The following is a 23,937-nucleotide window of genomic DNA, read 5'->3' as shown; positions in this document are numbered from 1 at the left end:
AATTTAATCAAGTCTGGTATTGCCTGTACTGTACTGTAGCCTTTGTATAATTGTCTATTATATTCATCTTTATACTCTCTTTCAGATAACGGTTACAACACCCCACCCCCAGATGCTGTCTGTTTTATGTATGAATTAATCGATTGCTATGAATTATTAAACACATTGTTCCTTGAGCCCTCTGCAGCGCTTATCCGAGGTTCAAGGATGACATTATTAATATGACATCATAATATTCTGGGCTACATCTCTAACAAGCATTCTGTCCCGTCCATGCGTTTATAGGCCTAAACCTACTAATAAATGAAGAACTTCAAAGAAAGTGATTAAATATATAAATTGCCACCATACGGTCATTGATTGCCACCCATTAACGGGGAGTGTCCTGTCGCCCATTCAATAGTCGGGATTTGTTGTGTTGTAATTGGTCAAAGTCCCTAGCATCGTTGCTCGAGCCTCGGAGGAGAGGAGCCAACCAGCAGACGGCGGAGAAAAAGAGGAAGTGAAAACATAATCTGGAGCCGAGCAGAGGAGAGGGACAGAATACATACGACTGACTGTCTGTGACACAAACTCTGAACATCAGCGCTTTGCTACATGAGAAGTCCCCTCGCTTGGGCAGGTTGGTAAAACATTAAAATGTTCTTTCATCTAGCCTACATGGAAAGCATGCAGTTTCTTCTTTGCGTTTACTGGTTTAGGATTCACGCCAGAATGAACTGCTCAAGAAACTCGGAATAGTCGGTGTTCGACTCGCTACTGTAGCCAGTATTTCTGCTATTGTTACATTGTATTATACACTATACAGAAGAATAGTTTGTGCGCCCAGGAAATGTTATCAGTCGGCTACTTTTCTGCAGGAGTGGGCTCCAGCGGTTCTGGGCGCTGCTCTGTTGATTGACAAGCTCACTCAAAACAATTCAGCCGCTCATGAAGTTGGCGCGTCCGCGTCCAGTTTACAATTCCCCTGCACTGGAATTCGCATGAAAGAGTTATCGTATGAAGTCGTTGTTTGTTGAATCACAAGTGGATAGCTTGTTTACAAAACACCCCTGTCCAGACTTCATCCCAGGTTGCTTTGGCCATTGTAAACAAACCTTAATTACAGGAGAGAAGTCAGCTCCCAATTTCCCCCTGCTTCCAATGCAGGTGGTTTTGAGTCTATTCATTCCCTCCAGTTTTACTTGTCTTTATTCTAGGATGGAGACTCAGGTAGGAGATGCATGCAGGCTGTCGTTTGAACCACAGTAAATTCAATGTAATTAATCACATTGTGGTAATTATTGTAGGCTAGATGATGCATTCAGGCAGCAGTTTGCCAGCAGATGTTTTGTACATTTACATTTTACATTTTAGTCATTTAGCTTGTACAGATTGGATCATTATCTTGAAATACTTGATGCTGTCCTACAAGAAATGGTTGTTTTGAGATCTAAGACACACACACCACAGGAGGTTGGTGGCACCTTAATTGGGGAGGACGGGCTCGTGGTAATGGGGAGGACAGGCTCGTGGTAATGGGGAGGACAGGCTCGTGGTAATGGGGAGGACAGGCTCGTGGTAATGGGGAGGACAGGCTCGTGGTAATGGGGAGGACAGGCTCGTGGTAATGGGGAGGACAGGCTCGTGGTAATGGGGAGGACAGGCTCGTGGTAATGGGGAGGACAGGCTCGTGGTAATGGGGAGGACAGGCTCGTGGTAATGGCTGGAGTGGAATCAAAAACATGGTTTGATGCCATTCCAATTGCTCCATTCCAGGCCTTATTATGAGCTGTTCTCCCCTCAGCAGCCTCCACTCTCATGTTATTTGAGCTTCATCTGACTGTCTTGTGTGTGACAGTAGTATGACCCCGGGTTATGATGATCTCAGAGGCCTCTTCCCAGAGGGCAGTGCAGTTTCTGAGCCCTCGGTGGGGTCATGGCCAGGGTCAGCCATTATCAATGGCGACCCTGGAGCAATTATGGTTAAGTGACTTGTTCAAGGGCACATTGACAAGATTTTTCAGGATCTGTAATCATCAACAGTCTGAGAGTAGGACTGCTGATCTAGGATCAGGTCCTCCCTGCCCATAATAATCTGATTCGTCATTACCTAAAATACAAAACTGATCCTAGATCGGCACTCCTACTCTGAGATGCTTGATACAAACTGTATGTCCCCAGATTAGGTTGCTGACTGAAAAGAGTGCTGATTTGGGATCTCCACGTTGAGAGGGGGGCTCATTCAGATTCACCACAATTGTGCCTGGGTACACATAAATTACACTCCACAGTTTAGCACCCTCCCACCTCCAAGTGTAACCTTGCCAATTTTATGAGTAGGAAACCTCGCCCGGCAGTCCTTCTTTCTCTCTGTCTGTCTGTCTCTCTCTCTGATTTGAGGGCAACAAAGCCCCCTCAAGTAGGTTTGAAATTCTGATTATCCTACAGCCAGCTCAACAGAGTTTAAACTGTACAGTACACAAATAAATAATCAGGTCAAATTATAGTATCTCTTCACTTTGCCCACTCCACAAACATTCAAGCTGTACTCAAGAAGACTTTGGTCCTAATGAGTTGAGTGTTAGTCAGATGTTCGTGACTGTTTTGTTTTTAGCATTCTACCACCGCAGACCATCCCTCCCCACAGATATTTGAACCAGTTTGCTAACTGATAGTTATTTTCTTGGTCTACCCCTTTCCAGCTGTCTGTGGAAGAGTTGTTATGTAGCATTTTGGTATTTAGTTCCCTGTAGTATGAACCAGTCAGATGAGCATTAGTGTTTGGCATTTATCTAGGTATAACCTAGCTGGGTGTGTGGTTTCTCTCTCTGGTGTGTGTAGGCAGCATGGTGCTGTGGTGTGGTTTCTCTCTCTGGTGTGTGTAGGCAGCATGGTGCTGTGGTGTGGTGTTGGATGTGTTGATCATATTTCTCTTATATACACGTTGTCTCCAGTAGCTGGAGCATGCTGGTGTACAACCCAGGCGTTCATACAGGTTGGCTCCAGCTGTGGACTCTGTGTGTGTGTGTGTGTGTGTGTGTGTGTGTGTGTTACACAGTATGGGTCACTGGTCTCGCCTACTGCTGCGTTTCATGGATCGACCCTCATCTCGTCACGCTCCTGCGCTCTTCTGCCTCTCCTTTTCTCTATTTTTTCCCTTCTCTCCATCGCTGTCGTTGATCTCCACATGAACATATTATGAAGGGGACTGCTGATGTGCACGGATCAGTGAGAAGAACTGGTCCTCTGTAGCTCAATTGGTAGAGCATGGCGCTTGTAACGCCAGGGTAGTGGGTTCGATCCCCGGGACCACCCATACGTAAGAATGTATGCGCACATGACTGTAAGTCGCTTTGGATAAAAGCGTCTGCTAAATGGCATATTATTATTATTATTATTATTATTATTATTATTATTATTATATTATTATAAGAATCCAGCCATGATCCTGGTGGCTTGACCGGGATGAAGTGGGCCAGTGTAAAAATCTGCTCCTCTGATGCACAGACACTGCCACAAGATAAAGGTGGTCATAGTATATTCATTCAGTGGTTATCAGAGTTCTACACTACAAATGACAGGATGATCACCACTCCCTGGTCACTGTGCCCAGTGCCTTCTGCCACTGTATACCTCCTGTCAGTGTTTCTCCTCATTTTCAGGTGAGGTACAAAGGCCCCCAGAACAACATCCAAGCCCCCTGGCAGCATTTCTCTAGCCTGCTTTTGTTTGTCTATATACTATGGTATTTACGGTATGTTAATAGCTGCACACACCTCTGTTCTGATCCCATCTCTACTGTAGACTATATAGCCTCTGTTCTGAGAGTGACTCTACACTGATAGTGAGTCACAGGCCTGTCCCTTACCCTGATGGAGAGCACTACATCACAGTCTCTCTATGCTGTAGCTCTGCCGTCCGTGTGTTTCTGCGTGCGTCTCTCCCTCCCTGCCTGCTCTCTGTGCAGCATGGACGTCACAGCCACAGCGCTCGTCTCCTCCGTCTCTCCATCTCTCTCTCTCTCCATCTCTCTTCTCTCTCACTCTCCATCTCTCTTCTCTCTCACTCTCCAGCTCTCTTCTCTATCTCTCTCTCTCCATCTCTCTTCTCTCTGTCTCTCTTCTCTCCGTCTCTCTTCTCTCTCTCTCTCTCTCTCTCTCTCTCTCTCTCTCTCCATCTCTCTCTCTCTTCTCTCCGTCTCTCTCTCTCTCTCTCTCTCTCTCCTCTCTGTCTCTCTTTCTCTCCGTCTCTCTCTCTCTTCTCTCCGTCTCTCTCTTTCTCTCCGTCTCTCTCTCTCTTCTCTCCGTCTCTCTTGCTCTCTCGCTCTCTCGCTCTCTCTCTTCTCTCCGTCTCGCTCTCTCGCTCTCTCGCTCTCTCTCTCTTCTCTCCGTCTCGCTCTCTCTCTCCGTCTCTCTCTCTTTCTCCGTCTCTCCGTCTCTCTCGCTCTCTCTCCGTCTCTCTCGCTCTCTCTCTCTCTCCATCTCTCTCTTCTCTCCGTCTCTCTTTCTTTCTCCGTCTCTCTCTCTCTGTCTCTCTCTCTCTCTCTCTCCTCTCCGTCTCTCTCGCTCTCTCGCTCTCTCGCTCTCCATCTCTCTCTTCTCTCCGTCTCTCTCTCTTTCTCTGTCTCTCCGTCTCTCTCTCTTCTCTCCGTCTCTCTCTCTCTCTTCACCCTGCCTGCCGCTCACAGCGCAGGATGCAGGTCTCATCAAAGCCTGCCCCTGATGGGAGAGGACAGCACATATGGATGGATGGATCGTGAGCTGAACTGGAAATAAAGCACAGCATTAGATTGGATGGCGGGAAAGATGGATCATGTTGCTTGGTGTCTAAGAAACCATGAGCTATCTTGTTGTCTCTCTCACTCCTTCCTCTTGTTATCTCTTTGATCTGTTTCTCATTTCCACTCCAGTACGGTCTGGCTATGCAAATGGAGCCATAGCCTAATGAAACAACTCTGTGTTTGGTCACAGGTCCACGAATGGTTGAAGGATTGCAATATTTACCTAGAGCTAACCCTGCATATAGCACTACTGGGTGATCTGAAAAGTCATAGTCAATCGATCAATAATATAATAATACTTTTAGCAAAAATGTTTATTTTTAATTTACAATCTGTAGAAACAATGAGAATAGAAGGGTTCAGAACTTTTGTGAAACATCACAGTACAGTTGAAAAATATATGGCAAATAGAAATCCAATATGGATGGTGTTAAGAGATAGATGGGAGGTATTGAATGGGGCTGAAGGATGGGACTAATAACAACAACTGATAACAACAAGATAACTAATGTAAAGCATACTGTGTCCATAATAAGTATTTAGGTTACAGGTTGAGAGCTTTTGTGAAAGAGCACAGTTAGAAAGATATGACATATAGAAGCAAACTGGATGGACATCATGAAAATGATCGGAGAGGTTGAGGGTGGAGGAAGTTCAGGAGTAAAAACAAACAAAATAGAATTATTGTAAAATTGACTGTGTCCATAAAATGTATATAGTATGTACAGTTGAAGTCGGAAGTTTACATACACCTTAGCCAAATACATTTAAACTCAGTTTTTCACAATTCCTGACATTTAATCCTAGTAAAAATTCCCTGTCTTAGGTCAGTTAGGATCACCACTTTATTTTAGGAATGTGAAATGTCAGAATAATAGTGGAGAGAATGATTTATTTCAGCTTTCATCACATTCCCAGTGGGTCAGAAGTTTACATACACTCAATTAGTATTTGGTAGCATTGCCTTTAAATTGTTTAACTTGGGTCAAACGTTTCGGATAGCCTTCCACAAGCTTCCCACAATAAGTTGGGTGAATTTTGGCCCATTCCTCCTGACAGAGCTGGTGTACCTGAGTCTGGTTTGTAGGCCTCCTTGCTCGCACACGCTTTTTCAGTTCTGCCCACACATTTTCTAAACGATTGAGGTCAGAGCTTTGTGATGGCCACTCCAATACCTTGACTTTGCTGTCCTTAAGCCATTTTGCCACAACTTTAGAAGTATGCTTGCGGTCAGGTCATTGTCCATTTGGAAGACCCATTTGCAACCAAGCATTAACTTCCTGACTGATGTCTTGAGATGTTACTTCAATATATCCACCTAATTTTCCTTCCTCATGATGCCATCTATTTTGTGAAGTGCACCAGTCCCTCCTGTAGCAAAGCACCCCCACAGCATGATGCTGCCACCCCCGTACTTCACGGTTGGGATGGTGTTCCCATGGGGCGGCACACAATTGGCCCAGCGTCGTCCAGGGTAGGGGAGGGAATGGCCGGCAGGGAGGTAGCTCAGTTGGTAGAGCATGGCGTTTGCAATGCCAGGGTTGTGGGTTCGATTCCCACAGTATGAAAAAAATAAAATAATGTATGCACTCACTAACTGTAAGTCGCTCTGGATAAGAGCGTCTGCTAAATGACTAAAATGTAAATGTAATGTAAAATGTGTTCTTCGGCTTGCAAGCCACACCCTTTTTCCTCCAAACATAACGATGGTCATTATGGCCAAACAGTTCTATTTTTGTTTCATCAGACCAGAGGACATTTACGATCGTTGTCCCCATGTGCAGTTGCAAACCGTAGTCTGGCTTTTCTATGGCGGTTTTGGAGCAGTGATTTCTTCCTTGCTGAGCGGCCTTTCAGGTTATGTCGATATAGGACTTTACTGTGGATATAGATACTTTTGTACCGGTTTCCTCCAGCATCTTCACAAGGTCCTTTGCTGTTGTTCTGGGATTGATTTGCACGTTTCGCACCAAAGTACATTCATCTCTAGGAGACAGAACGCGTCTCCTTCCTGAGCGGTATGACGGCTGCGTGGTCCCATGGTGTTTATACTTGCGTACTATTGTTTATACAGATGAATGTGGTACCTTCAGGTGTTTGGAAATTGCTCCCAAGGAAGAACCAGACTTGTGGAGGTCTACAATTTTTTTTCTGAGGTCTTGGCTGATTTCTTTTGATTTTCCCATGATGTCAAGCAAGGAGGCACTGGGTTTGAAGGTAGGCCTTGAAATACATCCACAGGTACACCTCCAATTGACTCAAATTATGTCAATTAGCCTATCAGAAGCTTCTAAAGCCATGGCATCATTTTCTGGAATTTTCCAAGCTGTTTAAAGGCACAGTCAACTTAGTGTATGAAAACTTCTGACCCACTGGAATTGTGATACTGTGAATTATAAGTGAAATAATCTGTCTGTAAAAAATTGTTGGAAAAATTACTTGTGTCATGCACAAAGTAGATGTCCTAACCGACTTGCCAAAACTATAGTTTGTTAACAAGAAATGTGTGGAGTGGTTGAAAAACAAGTTTTAATGACTCCAACCTACAGTGAGGGAAAAAAGTATTTGATCCCCTGCTGATTTTGTACGTTTGCCCACTGACAAAGACATGATCAGTCTATAATTTTAATGGTAGGTTTATTTGAACAGTGAGAGACAGAATAACAACAAAAAAATCCAGAAAAACACATGTCAAAAATGTTATAAATTGATTTGCATTTTAATGAGGGAAATAAGTATTTGACCCCTTCTCAATCAGAAAGATTTCTGGCTCCCAGGTGTCTTTTATACAGGTAACGAGCTGAGATTAGGAGCACACTCTTAAAGGGAGTGCTCCTAATCTCAGCTTGTTACCTGTATAAAAGACACCTGACACAGAAGCAATCAATCAATCAGATTCCAAACTCTCATGGCCAAGACCAAAGAGCTCTCCAAGGATGTCAGGGACAAGATTGTAGACCTACACAAGGATGGAATGGGCTACAAGACCATCGCCAAGCAGCTCGGTGAGAAGGTGACAACAGTTGGTGCGATTATTCGCAAATGGAAGACACACAAAATAACTGTCAATCTCCCTCAGCCTGGGGCTCCATGCAAGATCTCACCTCGTGGAGTTGCAATGATCATGAGAACGGTGAGGAATCAGCCCAGAACTTCACGGGAGGATCTTGTCAATGATCTCAAGGCAGCTGGGACCATAGTCACCAAGAAAACAATTGGTAACACACTACGCTGTGAAGGACTGAATTCCTGCAGCACCCGCAAGGCCCCCCTGCTCAAGAAAGCACATATACAGGCCCGTCTGAAGTTTGCCAATGAACATCGTAATGATTCAGAGGAGAACTGGGTGAAAGTGTTGTGGTCAGATGAGACCAAAATGGAGCTCTTTGGCATCAACTCAACTCACCGTGTTTGGAGGAGGAGGAATGCTGCCTATGACCCCAAGAACACCATCCCCACCGTCAAACATGGAGGTGGAAATATTATGCTTTGGGGGTGTTTTTCTGCTAAGGGGACAGGACAACTTCACCGCATCAAAGGGACGATGAACGGAGCCATGTACCGTCAAATCTTGGGTGAGAACCTCCTTCCCTCAGCCAGGGCATTGAAAATGGGTCGTGTATTGGTATTCCAGCATGACAATGACCCAAAACACACGGCCAAGGCAACAAAGGAGTGGCTCAAGAAGAAGCACATTAAGGTCCTGGAGTGGCCTGGCCAGTCTCCAGACCTTAATCCCATAGAAAATCTGTGGAGGGAGCTGAAGGTTTGAGTTGCCAAACATCAGCCTCAACCTTAATGACTTGGAGAAGATCTGCAAAGAGGAGTGGAACAAAATCCCTCCTGAGATGTGTGCAAACCCAGTGGCCAACTACAAGAAACATCTGACCTCTGTGATTGCCAACAAGGGTTTTGCCACCAAGTACTAAGTCATGTTTTGCAGAGGGGTCAAATACTTATTTCCCTCATTTAAAATGCAAATCAATTTATAACATTTTTGACATACGTTTTCTGGATTTCTTTGTTGTTATTCTGTCTCTCACTGTTCAAATAAACCTACCATTACAATTATAGACTGATCATTTCTTTGTCAGTGGGCAAACGTACAAAATCAGCAGGGGATCTAATACTTTTTTCCCTCACTGTAAGTGTATGTAAACCTCCGACTTCAACTGTGTGTGTGTATATGTATATATATTTATTTAATTGCGGGGAAAAAACACATGGGGGATTGGAAGTGATGCAGACAATTACATTGATGGAAGTTACAATCTATCTGCAATATTAAAGCTGATCTACCCCATAAATAAATAAAACACTGTGTACGGAAATCGAATCGATGGGCTCCTTTTTATCACATCAGGGAAATAATATTTCATAAGGCAGGCATTTAATAATTATGATACCAAAGGGGGGTAGGATAGATGTTTGATTTGAAAGAGACTAATATTTAAGAGATATTGCAGAGATTGGTTTTAAGGATGTAGGACTAGCTAAAATGTGATGTTTGCTTTCTCTGCGAGATCTTGTTTCATACTTCTTGTTTGGTGTTGAGATCTTTTATACTGACCCTGAATTCTGGATACCAGTAAAGCTGGATAAGCCTTTTAGTGAGTGTGTGTGTGTGTTGTGGTGGAGTCATGTTCCCAGGACAGTGATACACTGTCTTGTTAAATTGACTCTGTCATTCATCGCAGGCTGACCTTGAGATTAACAACAGCTCATAAACACAGAACCTGGAATCCGACTGTCAGAGGATTTTAAAAAAAATCAAGAAAAACTGTGTGTTTGTCCCAAATGGCAATCTATCCACTATGTAGTACGCTACTTTTGCCGAGGGCCCATAGGGCTTTGCTCTAAAGTAGTGCCCTATGATGTAGGGAATAGGGTGCCATTTGGGACGCACACAGAATCTGTGATATTTTCTCAGTATCTTTAGTATTTTCTGCCAGTTTAAACTCACACCTTCACGCTTTTCATCACCCGGTAGAAAGGGGGGGCCTCATTTGTTGAAGCTTGGGGCAGAGATAGATCGATGCCTCTGTAATATTCATCTTTGTCCTCAAATGAGGAGCCTGACTGCCTGACTGTCTGTCTGCCTGTCTGTGTGGTGATTCTGAATCTGCTCACAGAGCATCTGCGGGCCACTCCAGATTAGAACGTCAGGAGCCATAACAACTGCTCCGGTTAGGATTTTGTATCGCTCGTTGCCAGGGTGATTTGCCACCCCCCCTCCCCCGTCTGTCACATCCCTTCCTCTCCCAGGAAGCAGAGGTGTATTCAATTACAGCAACATCTGTGGAAGTTGGCTAACCCCTGCACGCACGCACGCACGCACACACACACACACCTGGTGGGACCAACTGGAGCATGGGGAGGGGGGAGGGGGCAGGGGAACTAGCTGTGAGGAGATTACTTTTGTTTTTCTTATCCTTGTGTGGATTTATCTTCTTCCACGGTTGCTACAGCAGAGCAGACCCTGTTGGCCTGTGTCCCAAATGGTACCCTATTCCCCATGTAGTCCACTACTTTTGACCAGGGCCCATAGGGCTCTGGTCAAAGCTAGTGCACTATGTAGTGAACAGCCTGTGTTTGGGCCAACATTGCAGCTGGACGGATGAGCACCCTCAAGGCATTTTTCTTATTTTGCTGAACTGGAATTCTCTCTGTCCCTGACTGTCACCATCGTTGGCAAGTCAAGCCCCCACCACATCTGCAGGCCACCTGCTGTGGAACTTTGTCACGGATTCTCGGATTCTGCACTCCCCAAAGCGAGTGTCTACAAATAAAGAGGGACAGTGCTTTTGATGCCAGCAGCAGCACTGGCCACTCTAATAGTCTAGGACTGGCTGGCTGGCTGGGCTGGAGGCCTGTGTGTTGACGGTAGTCTCTTTGACTGGAAGGACAGACATGAGATCTGTCTAACTGGTCTGTGTGCATTTCTGAATCCAGACAGACAGTCTAGATAGAATGAAGCAAAGGGAACTTATGAGGTGAAGGAAGTAGCCACAGTAGAAAAACAGGACAGTCTGTCCTTAGAACAGGGTGGAGGGGGAAAGCCCAAGACTAGTGGAAGGTGAGCCACCACTTCCTGTTGCTGCATCATGTGATCTGATCTATTTCCTGTACAAACAGATATTTTGCAGGAAACAAGGCAACATACAGCATCATCTCACAACCCCTTTATAGTGTGCTGTGGTTGTTACTCAATATATTCATATGAGTCTGGCCAGAGTGTGGCCTCTTGAGTTGAACACACCATGTGAAACAAGATCTGTTGTTCCCTCTGCATTCACAGCATCGTGACAAATGGATGCTATTTGATGACATCATTTATAATGACATATTACCCATTGCAATGAGAGCTCAGTTTGAAGCACAGCAGAGAGGCCTTGCTTTTCATGTTTGTGCTCTCTCCCTGTTACACATAAGGAGGGGTTACATACAATAATGAACCCATAAAAACCAACAATTATGCTGTTTAGATTCTCTTTATGTTCATGATGTTCATATCCCAAAATAGACTAGCGTTCAATCGCATTAAACTGTACCACAAGTGGAGAGCATGAGTCCCCTGAGCAGTGTAGTATACGTTTTACTAGAGGAAAGAATAACAGCCCTCTGCAAACCCAATGAATGGTTTAGTCCAGGGTTCCGCAACTGGCGGCCCACGGACCGAATTTGGCCCGCGGGTGATTTTTAATTTGGCCCTCCAATTAATTGTTAGACATAAAAGACTAAAAACAACAGCATATCAGCTCCAAGTGATTATTTTTTGGGGAAATCTGTTCCAAAGTATTCCCACGCATAATAGCGAGATATACACTGAGTGTAGAAAACATTAGGAACACCTTCCTAATATTGAGTTGCAGCCCCTTTTGCCCATCTACACTGATTTAAGTGGATTTAACAGGTGTCATCAATAAGGGATCATTGCTTTCACCTGGATTCATCTGGTCAGTCTGTCATGGAAAGAGCAGAGGTTCCTAATGTTTTGTACACTCAGTGTATGATCGTATACAAATGTAAGCAAGATTTGAAATGATTGTTTTAGTCAAATATTATATCTGTTTGGGCTTCTTGCAGTGAATTTGCAGTCTACAAATGATTTGTAATTGTGTTCCGGCCCCCCGACCAGCCGCTCAAGAAAAAAATTGTCCCGCGGCTGAATCTAGTTGATGATCCCTGGTTTAGTCTGACTGAGGCAGGGGGATGAAAGGCCCATGATGCGTCCCAAATCTATCTAGTGCACTACTTAACCCAGGCCCATAGGAAAATGGTCAAAAGTAGTGCACTATGAAGGGAATAGTGTGCAATTTGGGATGCAGACGTAGTGCCCAGGGCCAGCACACTGCAGTCTGGTCAGAGGGAGGGGAGCAGGAATTGTCCTCCTACTCCTCGACTATGCAGATGCAGGCATGGACTTGGAGGGCTGAGATTTGGGATGATGGGAGCCTAGGAGGGTATGGACTAAGCTAGGGCATGACTGAAGGGAAGGTTTGAGGGTATGGACTAAGCTAGGGCATGACTGGAGGGAAGGTTTGGAGGGTATTTGTACGTACATACAGTGTGTATATGTAATAAATATACACACACTACATGTGTACACTACATACACACAGTTATTTTATTCCTCTTTTATTCGGCGTATGTGACAAATACAGTTTGATTTGATGGGCTTTGTAAAGGCATGGGCATTGATTTGATGGGCTTTGTAAAGGCATGGGCGTTGATTTGATGGGCTTTGTAAAGGCATGGGCATTGATTTGATGGGCTTTGTAAAGGCATTGGCATTGATTTGATGGGCTTTGTAAAGGCATGGGCATTGATTTGATGGGCTTTGTAAAGGCATGGGCATAGAGATGAGGAGGGTAAATCAAACAATGGTGGTATGAGGGAAGTGGCAGTTAAAGATGGAGTCTGCAGTAGTGGGAAACCGCACCAATGGCCACCCCACCACCGCTCTTATTGTTTTTGTTGCTGAGCTAAGGGGGATTGTTTTTTATTTTTAATATATACGTATTGTGCTCTTCTATCTGTTGAGCAATGATGTCAGAGTGGGAAAAACAGTGTTGGTTGTTTGCAGTGTTGTTGTTGTAATATCGCAAACGGATGTGGCTGTTTCCCCATTAAGGATTCCAGCTTTAAATGTCCCCAGCCAGCAGTATACAGTATAACTTCTCTGACCTAGCTAGGCCCCACACAGCCTGGGCTACTGGCAGAGATGAATGGGTGGAGGGGTGTTGAAGGTGGGGTATGTAGCTAGCTACTAGCTGTTCAGTGAGCGTGATCAGCAGGGGGTGATGAATTACACTGTGGTCCTAGTACTCCTGGCAGCAGGGATGGGGGTACAGGGGGAGCTCTGTGGGACTCCGTGTGGGGGGGGCTCCCTGGAACTCACCCAAGCCTGCTGGAGGTGGGGCATCAGTCACAGCTGGGGGGCCAGGGGGGCCCAGGGAGGGGTAGGAGGACAGCTGGCAGAACGAGAGGGTGTGTTTGTGTGTCTCCACTAACACTATGCTTGAAGATCACAGGAGCTCCTTTGTTCCCCTCTGCCTGATATGCCATGCTGGTCACAGATTGAGAATCTGTCTGGTCTCCAGTGCTGGTCACAGATTGAGAATCTGTCTGGTCTCCAGTGCTGGTCACAGAGTGGCTCTCTGTCTAGTCTCAGAGCTGGTCATAGAGTGACTCTGTCTAGTGCACGCTGGTGACTGTGGCCATTCACAGCATTCTGCACCTCAGCGAGAGGAGGGGAGAGAGAGGAGGGGGAGAGAGAGGGGGAGATGCAGTGCTGTCTCTCCTCTGACCAGATTCCTTTGCACTGTGTTGTTCCTCCACCCTGTGTGTGTGTGTGTGTGTCCTGTGAAGGGGAGGCTGTTTGGGACCAGCACATTAATCGCATTTGATTTATTAACCTTTATTTTAACAGGGTGTCATATTGAGACCAAGTCTCTTTTTCAAATGAGCCCTGCACAATACAAAACACACACATCAATACAAAACACACACAACAATACAAACACACTCATCAATAGAAACACACATCAACACAAACACACACATCAATACAAAACCCAATAAAAATACTAAATTACAAAAACAAACCCAATCTTCACATAGAGCATTCCCCACTAATGTTTTAAATTCCCTAAAGGGCATCAGGCATTTCAAGCCTGAGCCTCCCCTGCAACATAATCCACATCTGTGGAGCATAAAAACTAGAAGCTTCTCTCCCTAAATCAGAAGCCACCCTTGGAACCTCTGTCCAGTCTGGTGCTCTCGTACTGTATTCTATTGTTGTGACCTTGACCAGGGATATCAGATACACCGGAAGTTTCTGCATGAGCGCTTTGTAAATAAACAAGGGAATGCTGCTCTCTTCTTATAGACAAGGCCCAACCCACCTTTTGATACAATACACAATGGTGAGTTCTAGAACCATCACCAGTAATGACTCCAAGGCCACATTGGAAAACAGCATCTAGAGGTTTAGGTGTGGAAGCTTCTGCGTGCATGTAGATTATATCCCCGTAATGTAGGTGTAGACCTTACTGTGAAATGCTGATTTACAAGCCCTTAACCAACAATGCAGTTTTAAGAAAAAGAAGAGTTAAGAAAATATTTACTAAATAAACTAAAGTAAAAAAAAAAGTAACACAATAAAATAACAGTGCTAGCTGTGCCACTAGAGATCCTGGTTCGAATCCAGGCTCTGTCGTAGCCGGCCGCGACCGGGAGACCCATGGGGCGGCGCACAATTGGCCCAGCTTCGTCCAGGGTAGGTGAGGGGATGGCCGGCAGGGATGTAGCTCAGTTGGTAGAGCATGGCGTTTGCAACGCCAGGGTTGTGGGTTCGATTCCCACGGGGGCCAGTATGAATTTTTTTTTGGGGAAAAAAATAAATAATAATAATGTATGCACTCACTAACTGTAAGTCGCTCTGGATAAGAGCGTCTGCTAAATGACTAAAATGTAAATCTATATACGGGGGTACCGGTACCGAGTCAATGTACGGGGGTACATGTACAGGATAGTCAAGATATTTATAAGAGGGAACTCGTTCAATTTGTGTTCCGTTCAGGCTAGTAATTTCAAGGTCACTTACAGTGGGGAAAAAAAGTATTTAGTCAGCCACCAATTGTGCAAGTTCTCCCACTTAAAAAGATGAGAGAGGCCTGTAATTTTCATCATAGGTACACGTCAACTATGACAGACAAAATGAGGAAATAAAATTTTTCCCAGAAAATCACATTGTAGGATTTTAATGAATTTATTTGCTTATTATGGTGGAAAATAAGTATTTGGTCAATAACAAAAGTTTCTCAATACTTTGTTATATACCCTTTGTTGGCAATGACACAGGTCAAACGTTTTCTGTAAGTCTTCACAAGGTTTTCACACACTGTTGCTGGTATTTTGGCCCATTCCTCCATGCAGATCTCCTCTAGAGCAGTGATGTTTTGGGGCTGTCGCTGGGCAACACGGACTTTCAACTCCCTCCAAAGATTTTCTATGGGGTTGAGATCTGGAGACTGGCTAGGCCACTCCAGGACCTTGAAATGCTTCTTACGAAGCCACTCCTTCGTTGCCCGGGCGGTGTGTTTGGGATCATTGTCATGCTGAAAGACCCAGCCACGTTTCATCTTCAATGCCCTTGCTGATGGAAGGAGGTTTTCACTCAAAATCTCACGATACATGGCCCCATTCATTCTTTCCTTTACACGGATCAGTCGTCCTGGTCCCTTTGCAGAAAAAACAGCCCCAAAGCATGATGTTTCCACCCCCATGCTTCACAGTAGGTATGGTGTTCTTTGGATGCAACTCAGCATTCTTTGTCCTCCAAACACGACGAGTTGAGTTTTTTACCAAAAAGTTCTATTTTGGTTTCATCTGACCATATGACATTCTCCCAATCCCTCTTCTGGATCATCCAAATGCACTCTAGCAAACTTCAGACGGGCCTGGACATGTACTGGCTTAAGCAGGGGGACACGTCTGGCACTGCAGGATTTGAGTCCCTGGCTGCGTAGTGTGTCACTGATGATAGGCTTTGTTACTTTGGTCCCAGCTCTCTGCAGGTCATTCACTAGGTCCCCCGTGTGGTTCTGGGATTTTTGCTCACAGTTCTTGTGATGATTTTGACTTCCACGGGGTGAGATCTTGCGTGGAGCCCCAGATCAAGGGAGATTATCATTGGTCTTGTATGTCTTCCATTTCCTAATAATTGCTCCCACAGTTGATTTCTTCAAACCAAGCTGCTTACCTATTGCAGATTCAGTCTTCCCAGCCTGGTGCAGGTCTACAATTTTGTTTCTGGTGTCCTTTGACAGCTCTTTGGTCTTGGCCATAGTGGAGTTTGGAGTGTGACTGTTTGAGGTTGTGGACAGGTGTCTTTTATACTGATATCAAGTTCAAACAGGTGCCATTAATACAGGTAACGAGTGGAGGACAGAGGAGCCTCTTAAAGAAGAAGTTACAGGTCTGTGAGAGCCAGAAATCTTGCTTGTTTGTAGGTGACCAAATACTTATTTTCCACCATAATTTGCAAAAAAATTCATTAAAAATCCTACAATGTGATTTTCTGGAGAAAAAAAATCTCAATTTGTCTGTCATAGTTGACGTGTACCTATGATGAAAATTACAGGCCTCTCTCATCTTTTTAAGTGGGAGAACTTTCACAATTGGTGGCTGACTAAATACTTTTTTCCCCCACTGTAAGTCTAAGTTATGGGACCTAGATCATTTTGTTTAGTTTACATTAAGTACTAACTTAAGATCCAGGAGTGACTTCTGTAGCGTATGACAGTGTCAGAAGCCCTGGAGGCAGTGCAGTAACACACCGTCATGTGTATAATGTCACTGCTACTGTAGAATATTACTGCCAGTCATCACAGCTAGTTAGAATTATAATAGCTAGAGAATAATAGCCTGCCTCTGCTTTATTCCCAGAAAGACAATGGATACGTCCCAAATGGCACCCTATTCCCTTCATAGTGCACTACTTTTGACCAGGGCCCACAGGGCAGGAGGACCCATAGGGCCCTGGTCGAAAGTAGTGCACTATAAAGGTATCAGGGGACCATTTGGGACACAACCAATGGTTATTGTTAGAAGTGTATGTTCCATTTTTAGAGTTATGGGCCAATGAGAAATGAAACTGCTGCTGTGTGAATCCTCCTGCATACCAAGGTACACCGTGAATTGAGGCATCTTGCGACCTTTCTGTTATAAAATGCACTGTGTGTGTGTGGCTTACAGCATGTTTATTTTTGTTGCTCCAAAGAATGCATTTTTTCCCCTGTTACAGTGGGAATGGGGCGAAAGGAGAGGAGGAATATGTCTTTCTCCGTTGCCTTGTCATGACAACCCCTGAACACATTGGTTTTCACAAGTCTGTGTCATATACAGTGCTGTATCAAAGAGATTCCCCTTATTCAGGTTCTGAATGACTTTCCTTTTGAGTCCGACACAGTCTCTGACTGTATTTCTGAAGCCTTTATTTCAAGTAGGACATGTAAAAATAGCAGCAAATCAATCCCAAATGTTCCCCGGTCAGTCTCTTTCAGGTCTCAATCTGGGGTAGCAGAAACCAACAGGGATTTGGTGACATGGGACAATATATCTTCAGCACCGCCTGACTGACTGTATGACTGACTGTATAACTAGCTGGCTGACTGACTGTATGACTGACTGTATAACTAGCTGGCTGACTGACTGGCTGACTGACTGTATAACTAGCTGGCTGACTGACTGTATGACTGACTGTATGACTGACTGGTTGACTGTATGACTGGCTGACTGACTCTATGACTAGCTGGCTGACTCTATGACTGACTGGCTGACTCTATGACTGACTGGCTGACTATAAGACTGGCTTACTGTATGGCTGGCTGACTGACTGACTGGCTGACTGTATGGCTGGCTGGCTGACTGTATGACTGACTGACTGACTGTATGACTGACTGTATAGCTGACTGACTGACTGTATGACTGACTGACTGACTCTATGACTGACTGACTGACTGACTGACTGTATGACTGACTGACTGTATAGCTGACTGTATGACTGACTGACTGTATAGCTGACTGTATGGCTGACAGGCTGTCTGTCTGTATGACTGACTGACTCTATGACTGACTGACTGACTGACTCTATGACTGACTGGCTGACTCTATGACTGGCTGACTGACTGACTGACTCTATGACTGACTGACGGTATGACTGACTGACTGACGGTATGACTGACTGACTGACTCTATGACTGACTGACTCTATGACTGACTGGCTGACTGTGACTGACTGACAGACTGTATGACTGACTGTATGACTGACTGTATGAAATTGACTGACTGGGTGGCTGACTGTATCACTGACTGTATGGCTGTATTCCCATTCTCTTCTCTTCAAATAGAAGTGTGCACTTGTCACTCAACTCATACATTTACAAGCATTGGATTAGTGCAAGCATGTCTCTCTGTCTGACGCTGTCTTTCTGTCTGACGCTGTCTTTCTGTCTGACGCTGTCTCTGTCTGACGCTGTCTCTGTCTGACGCTGTCTTTCTGTCTGTCTGACGCTGTCTTTCTGTCTGACGCTGTCTTTCTGTCTGACGCTGTCTTTCTGTCTGACGCTGTCTCTGTCTGACGCTGTCTCTGTCTGACGCTGTCTCTGTCTGACGCTGTCTCTGTCTGACGCTGTCTCTGTCTGACGCTGTCTCTGTCTGACGCTGTCTCTGTCTGACGCTGTCTCTGTCTGACGCTGTCTCTGTCTGACCCTATGCCATTTGAGACGCATCCTGTGTGTCTGTTGGAAGCGCATCAGCCTGTTGTTGGGCAAGAGGAAGAAGGGTGTAATGGCACGTGAAGTGCAGTCGCAATTATGATGTTTTTGTTTGCTGGTTCCCTCCGGGGAAGAGGATTATCTTATTTTAGGCTTGGGTTGTGTGTTTTTTAAATTCTCCATAAATGAGTGAAGTTAAGCGACAGTATTGTGCTTGCTCTTTGTATCCCTCTGCTCTTTGACTCCAATTATTGATTTGTAAAAAATAATATATATTTATTAGTTTTTGCTAGGTAACGTTAGCTAGCGTTAGTCGGCTGTACATGCGCCAAAACTCTGGGATTTTTCATCGTATAGCTTGTTCTCCGTCTTTTTAAATAGTGAGCCAATCGTGAGAATCACTATACATATCGTATCGGCACCTAAGTATCATGATAATATCGTATTGTGAGGTTCCTGGCAATTCCCAGCCCTAGTGGATGAACTGACAGAGATAACCCATTGACGAACCGGGGTGCTGTAATAAACCCATATTGACTTTGGCTCAATGAGTTACGCAGGCTATTGCTTTCTGAATGGGGAAACACATTGACTGGGGATATGCTTTATGTACTTAAATGAACTGTAAGCCTTTCGCCTCTTGTTAGCACCCATATAAATACTGTATGAAAATACTTGATAGGTGAATTTTCTTTCATTGGGCCATATATGATCTTCTGCTTGCTGTTCATAGGCTAGGCTAGATCCCACGAACAAAGCGCTAAATGTTGCATTCAACAGTTTTCTGAGTAGTTTTGTAAAGAGTTTGACTCGCTCAGTTTTGTAAAGAGTTTGACTCACTCAGTTTTGTAAAGAGTTTGACTCACTCAGTTTTGTAAAGAGTTTGACTCACTCAGTTTTGTAAAGAGTTTGACTCACTCAGTTTTGTAAAGAGTTTGACTCACTCAGTTTTGTAAAGAGTTTGACTCCAATTCGAAAAGAGTTTGAGTGCCCATTTCCACTTCTGGTTTGGCCTTTTACAGCTGCATCCTCCTGCCGTTCACCACAGTGGAATAAGTAATGATAGACTACGAGCATCAGCGGTTTTCTCTGCGGTCTGCTGAGTAATTTTAGCCATTTGAGGAAGCGGTATCTCTCATTTTATTTATATCATCCTATTCAGATTTAGGCCATGTTTAACAATGCATCCTTCTTCCTTTCCTTTAAGAAATCCCTGATCTGACATGGCTGGTTGGTTGAAGGTGATAAAATCAAAATCAAATCACATGCGCCGAATGTGAAATGTGATGAAACCATTGCTTATACCTAACTATTAGTTATTGTACTGTTATTACTAGTGTCCTGTCCAGGGGTGTACTTGTAGATCAAGGTGCCTCATGCTACAGCAACAGGAGATGGGCTCCTGCCTATGGGCCGTTCTGGCTCGGACAAGGCTTACTTCCTCCCTATGGGCCGTTCTGGCTCGGACAAGGCTTACTTGCTTAGAGTACATTAGCTATTGGTTGGGCTGTCAGAGTTAATCAGTTAACTCAAGTTAAATTGGTGTAATGTTAGTGCAAAAAAATTTTTTTTCTCGTGATTAATCGCATTGTCTGAAAGTGTTCAAAATACACTGAAAACAACCACAATACGTAATATATATACAGTGGGGAAAAAAAGTATTTAGTCAGCCACCAATTGTGCATGTTCTCCCACTTAAAAAGATGAGAGAGGCCTGTAATTTTCATCATAGGTACACGTCAACTATGACAGACAAATTGAGGAAAAAAAATCCAGAAAATCACATTGTAGGATTTTTATGAATTTCTTGCAAATTATGGTGGAAAAAAAGTATTTGGTCAATAACAAAAGTTTCTCAATACTTTGTTATATACCCTTTGTTGGCAATGACACAGGTCAAACGTTTTCTGTAAGTCTTCACAAGGTTTTCACACACTGTTGCTGGTATTTTGGCCCATTCCTCCATGCAGATCTCCTCTAGAGCAGTGATGTTTTGGGGCTGTCGCTGGGCAACACAGACTTTCAACTCCCTCCAAAGATTTTCTATGGGGTTGAGATCTGGAGACTGGCTAGGCCACTCCAGGACCTTGAAATGCTTCTTCGAAGCCACTCCTTCGTTGCCCGGGCGGTGTGTTTGGGATCATTGTCATGCTGAAAGACCCAGCCACGTTTCATCTTCAATGCCCTTGCTGATGGAAGGAGGTTTTCACTCAAAATCTCACGATACATGGCCCCATTCATTCTTTCCTTTACACGGATCCGTCATCCTGGTCCCTTTGCAGAAAAACAGCCCCAAAGCATGATGTTTCCACCCCCATGCTTCACAGTAGGTATGGTGTTCTTTGGATGCAACTCAGCATTATTTGTCCTCCAAACACGACGAGTTGAGTTTTTACCAAAAAGTTATATTTTGGTTTCATCTGACCATATGACATTCTCCAAATCCTCTTCTGGATCATCCAAATGCACTCTAGCAAACTTCAGACGGGCCTGGACATGTACTGGCTTAAGCAGGGGGACACGTCTGGCACTGCAGGATTTGAGTCCCTGGCGACGTAGTGTGTTACTGATGGTAGGCTTTGTTACTTTGGTCCCAGCTCTCTGCAGGTCATTCACTAGGTCCCCCTGTGTGGTTCTGGGATTTTTGCTCACCGTTCTTGTGATCATTTGACCCCACGGGGTGAGATTTTGCGTGGAGCCCCAGATCGAGGGGAGATTATCAGTGGTCTTGTATGTCTTCCATTTCCTAATAATTGCTCCCACAGTTGATTTCTTCAAACCAAGCTGCTTACCTATTGCATATTCAGTCTTCCCAGCCTGGTGCAGGTCTACAATTTTGTTTCTGGTGTCCTTTGACAGCTCTTTGGTCTTGGCCATAGTGGAGTTTGGAGTGTGACTGTTTGAGGTTGTGGACAGGTGTCTTCTATACTGATAACAAGTTCAAACAGGTGCCATTAATACAGGTAACGAGTGGAGGACAGAGGAGCCTCTTAAAGAAGAAGTTACAGGTCTGTGAGAGCCAGAAATCTTGCTTGTTTGTAGGTGACCAAATACTTATTTTCCACCATAATTGCAAATAAATTCATTAAAAAATCCTACAATGTGATTTTCTGGATTTTTTTTTCTCATTTTGTCTGTCATAGTTGACGTGTACCTATGATGAAAATTACAGGCCTCTCTCATCTTTTTAAGTGGGAGAACTTGCACAATTGGTGGCTGACTAAATACTTTTTTTCCCCACTGTACATCTAAAAACAACAATACCATGTCAAAACAGGTTGACATTGAGATTAAAGAAAGTGTGCTTTATCAACTGACCAGATTTTGCTAACCATTACTTTGGACAAAATCAAGACGCCAATATTCTTGTAATGCTTTTTGTATAAAATGTTTTACATTACAGATCAATTTGAGCAAATTCTGAATTTCTGATTAATCCTGATTTTAAGGTATTGAGCTGCTAGTCATACAGGAAGCCACAGAATGCAGCAAACTAGATAGAAACAGAATACATCAAACTAAATAGAAACTTCACAATTGGCAGCTAAACTGTGTATTCTACCAGGACAATCAGTCCTATGGACTAGCCTACATGGTTTATGCTAGCACTGAGCTGTGTGTGCCAGATAAAGTGAAAGCAGAGGCTGAGGCACCACTGTAGAGAGAGGGTAGTATTGATTTTGCCCTACAGTTACACACACCGATTACACAATGTTCAAATGGTGCTGTCGGACAGATTACTAATGCATTGTTTTTTCCCCAATGGAACCACTGTTTCATAAGCTGATCTGTGTCATTTAAGGGTTTATTCATAGAATATGTTAATGTTTGTTTTCTTTTTTTTCGGGACCCATCATAAAAGCCGCCCACTTATTGAAGCACTGCACTACAGAGGCAGAGGGAGATAGCTAAGAGATAGATGGAGGGAGCGTTTATGATCGTTCATGGTCACTCCGCTATGGGGGCGGTTTTCTCCTAATGAATGGAGGTTTTTTACTGCTGTTGGTCCTTCCTGATATTCCTACGCCTATCCCACCTCTACATACCACCACCCGTGTCCTCCTCCCCTGAAAGGACAATGGAAATAGTCCCCTGTTCCCATGACTCCCTCCACAGACCAATCAAAAAGCCCTATTCATGCCAGGCCTACTGTAGGTCACATGATCTGGGAGGGCTTTTGTGTGCTGTGTGGTCCCGCCCCCTCCTCCCACCCTCTCAAAGAAGAAGGGTTGAGCCGAGCGTGCATTTTAATTTTCCGAGTGGCTCGCCACACTTGGAGGATGTCCTCCAGGAGCTAAAGTCAACGGGGTTTGATGATGACCCCTCAAGAGGAAGAGTGGGTCAAGAAAGTCACTACCACTTTCCATGTTGTTTCTCCCTCAAGTACTCATGATGTTCCATACGATGTTGTTCCACATGAAGTTGTTCCACGTGATGTTGTGTTGAGACTGCGAGAAACAGAAACCCACGTGCTACTCAAGTCTCTAAAACTGCAATGTACTTTTAAAGGACTTGATATTAAACATGCATACCATGGTTTTCACACCACATTGTAGAAAGCACTATTGTAGTCTGGTATTAGTTATGGCTTTGGTTTCTTTGGGAACAGATGGCAGAGGTGTTGTGTTTTCAGGCCTAACTGCAGCAGTGTGGGGACATGGTAGTGTGAGGGGTGTTGTGTTTTCAGGCCTAAATGGAGCAGTGTGGGACATGGTAGAGTGAGTTTAATTGAGGTCAAACACATTAGAAAGCGTTACAGTGAGACTCATAAAAACCAGGCCTCATACAGTAGTAGTCTACTGCCTTGGCATCCTGAGGCCCTATGAGGTTAATAAACGTTGTCCTCTTGATAGTATTTGGATGTGTGTAAACCCCATCCTTTCTACAAGGCTAATATACTGTAGCTCAATGTCTTAAAAATAATAATAATCATAATGTCTGTTTTGAGGACCCTGACTTTTTCCTGACCTGACCTGACCTGGAAAAACTCCAGATCCCAGTGATGATGCGGTCCAGATAGGCCTGGTGGTGGTCGTGCTGTGTGTTAAGAGCTCACATTCCATATCCCCGAGCTGCTCCTCCTCAAACATGCCAGACCTACTTTCCAAGCCCCTTCCCTACTCTCCCAGCTATGTAGATTACACATCACTGTTAGCCAAGAGCCGCGATAGCCTTGAGTCTTCTGGGAGTATCCCAAATGGCACCCTATTCCCTACATGGTGCACTACTTTGACTAGAGCCCCTATATGGGCCCTTGTCAAAAGTGTTGCACTATATACAGAATAGGGTACAATTTGGGATAAGCCCTGGAGGCTGGAGTCTTCTGGGGACATGGTCACTGAGAACATAATTTTGTTGCTTTATCCCCTCCATCTCTCCCTGGTAAATGGAGAT

At 44.4% G+C, this 23,937-nt stretch overlaps 1 protein-coding gene across 4 annotated transcripts in view; it reads left to right on the top strand.

Moving 5' to 3' along the window:
* The first annotated feature begins 506 nt into the window (after window positions 1-506).
* Window positions 507-23,937, top strand: part of LOC121586750 (engulfment and cell motility protein 1) — a 152,634-nt gene continuing 129,203 nt past the window's right edge. For 3 of the 4 annotated variants that reach the window (XM_045226419.1, XM_045226420.1, XM_045226418.1), the window contains exon 1: window positions 507-622. In XM_045226419.1, the coding sequence (XP_045082354.1) occupies window positions 598-622 (25 nt within the window). In that variant the 5' untranslated portion in view covers window positions 507-597. The remainder of the gene's footprint in view (window positions 623-23,937) is intronic. The other variant, XM_045226422.1, reaches the window with a different exon arrangement.

The sequence above is a fragment of the Coregonus clupeaformis genome, chromosome 17 (assembly GCF_020615455.1).
Source record: "Coregonus clupeaformis isolate EN_2021a chromosome 17, ASM2061545v1, whole genome shotgun sequence".
In the NCBI taxonomy this organism is placed as follows: Eukaryota; Metazoa; Chordata; class Actinopteri; order Salmoniformes; family Salmonidae; genus Coregonus; species Coregonus clupeaformis.
This window is presented reverse-complemented; position numbering and strand designations above follow the sequence as displayed.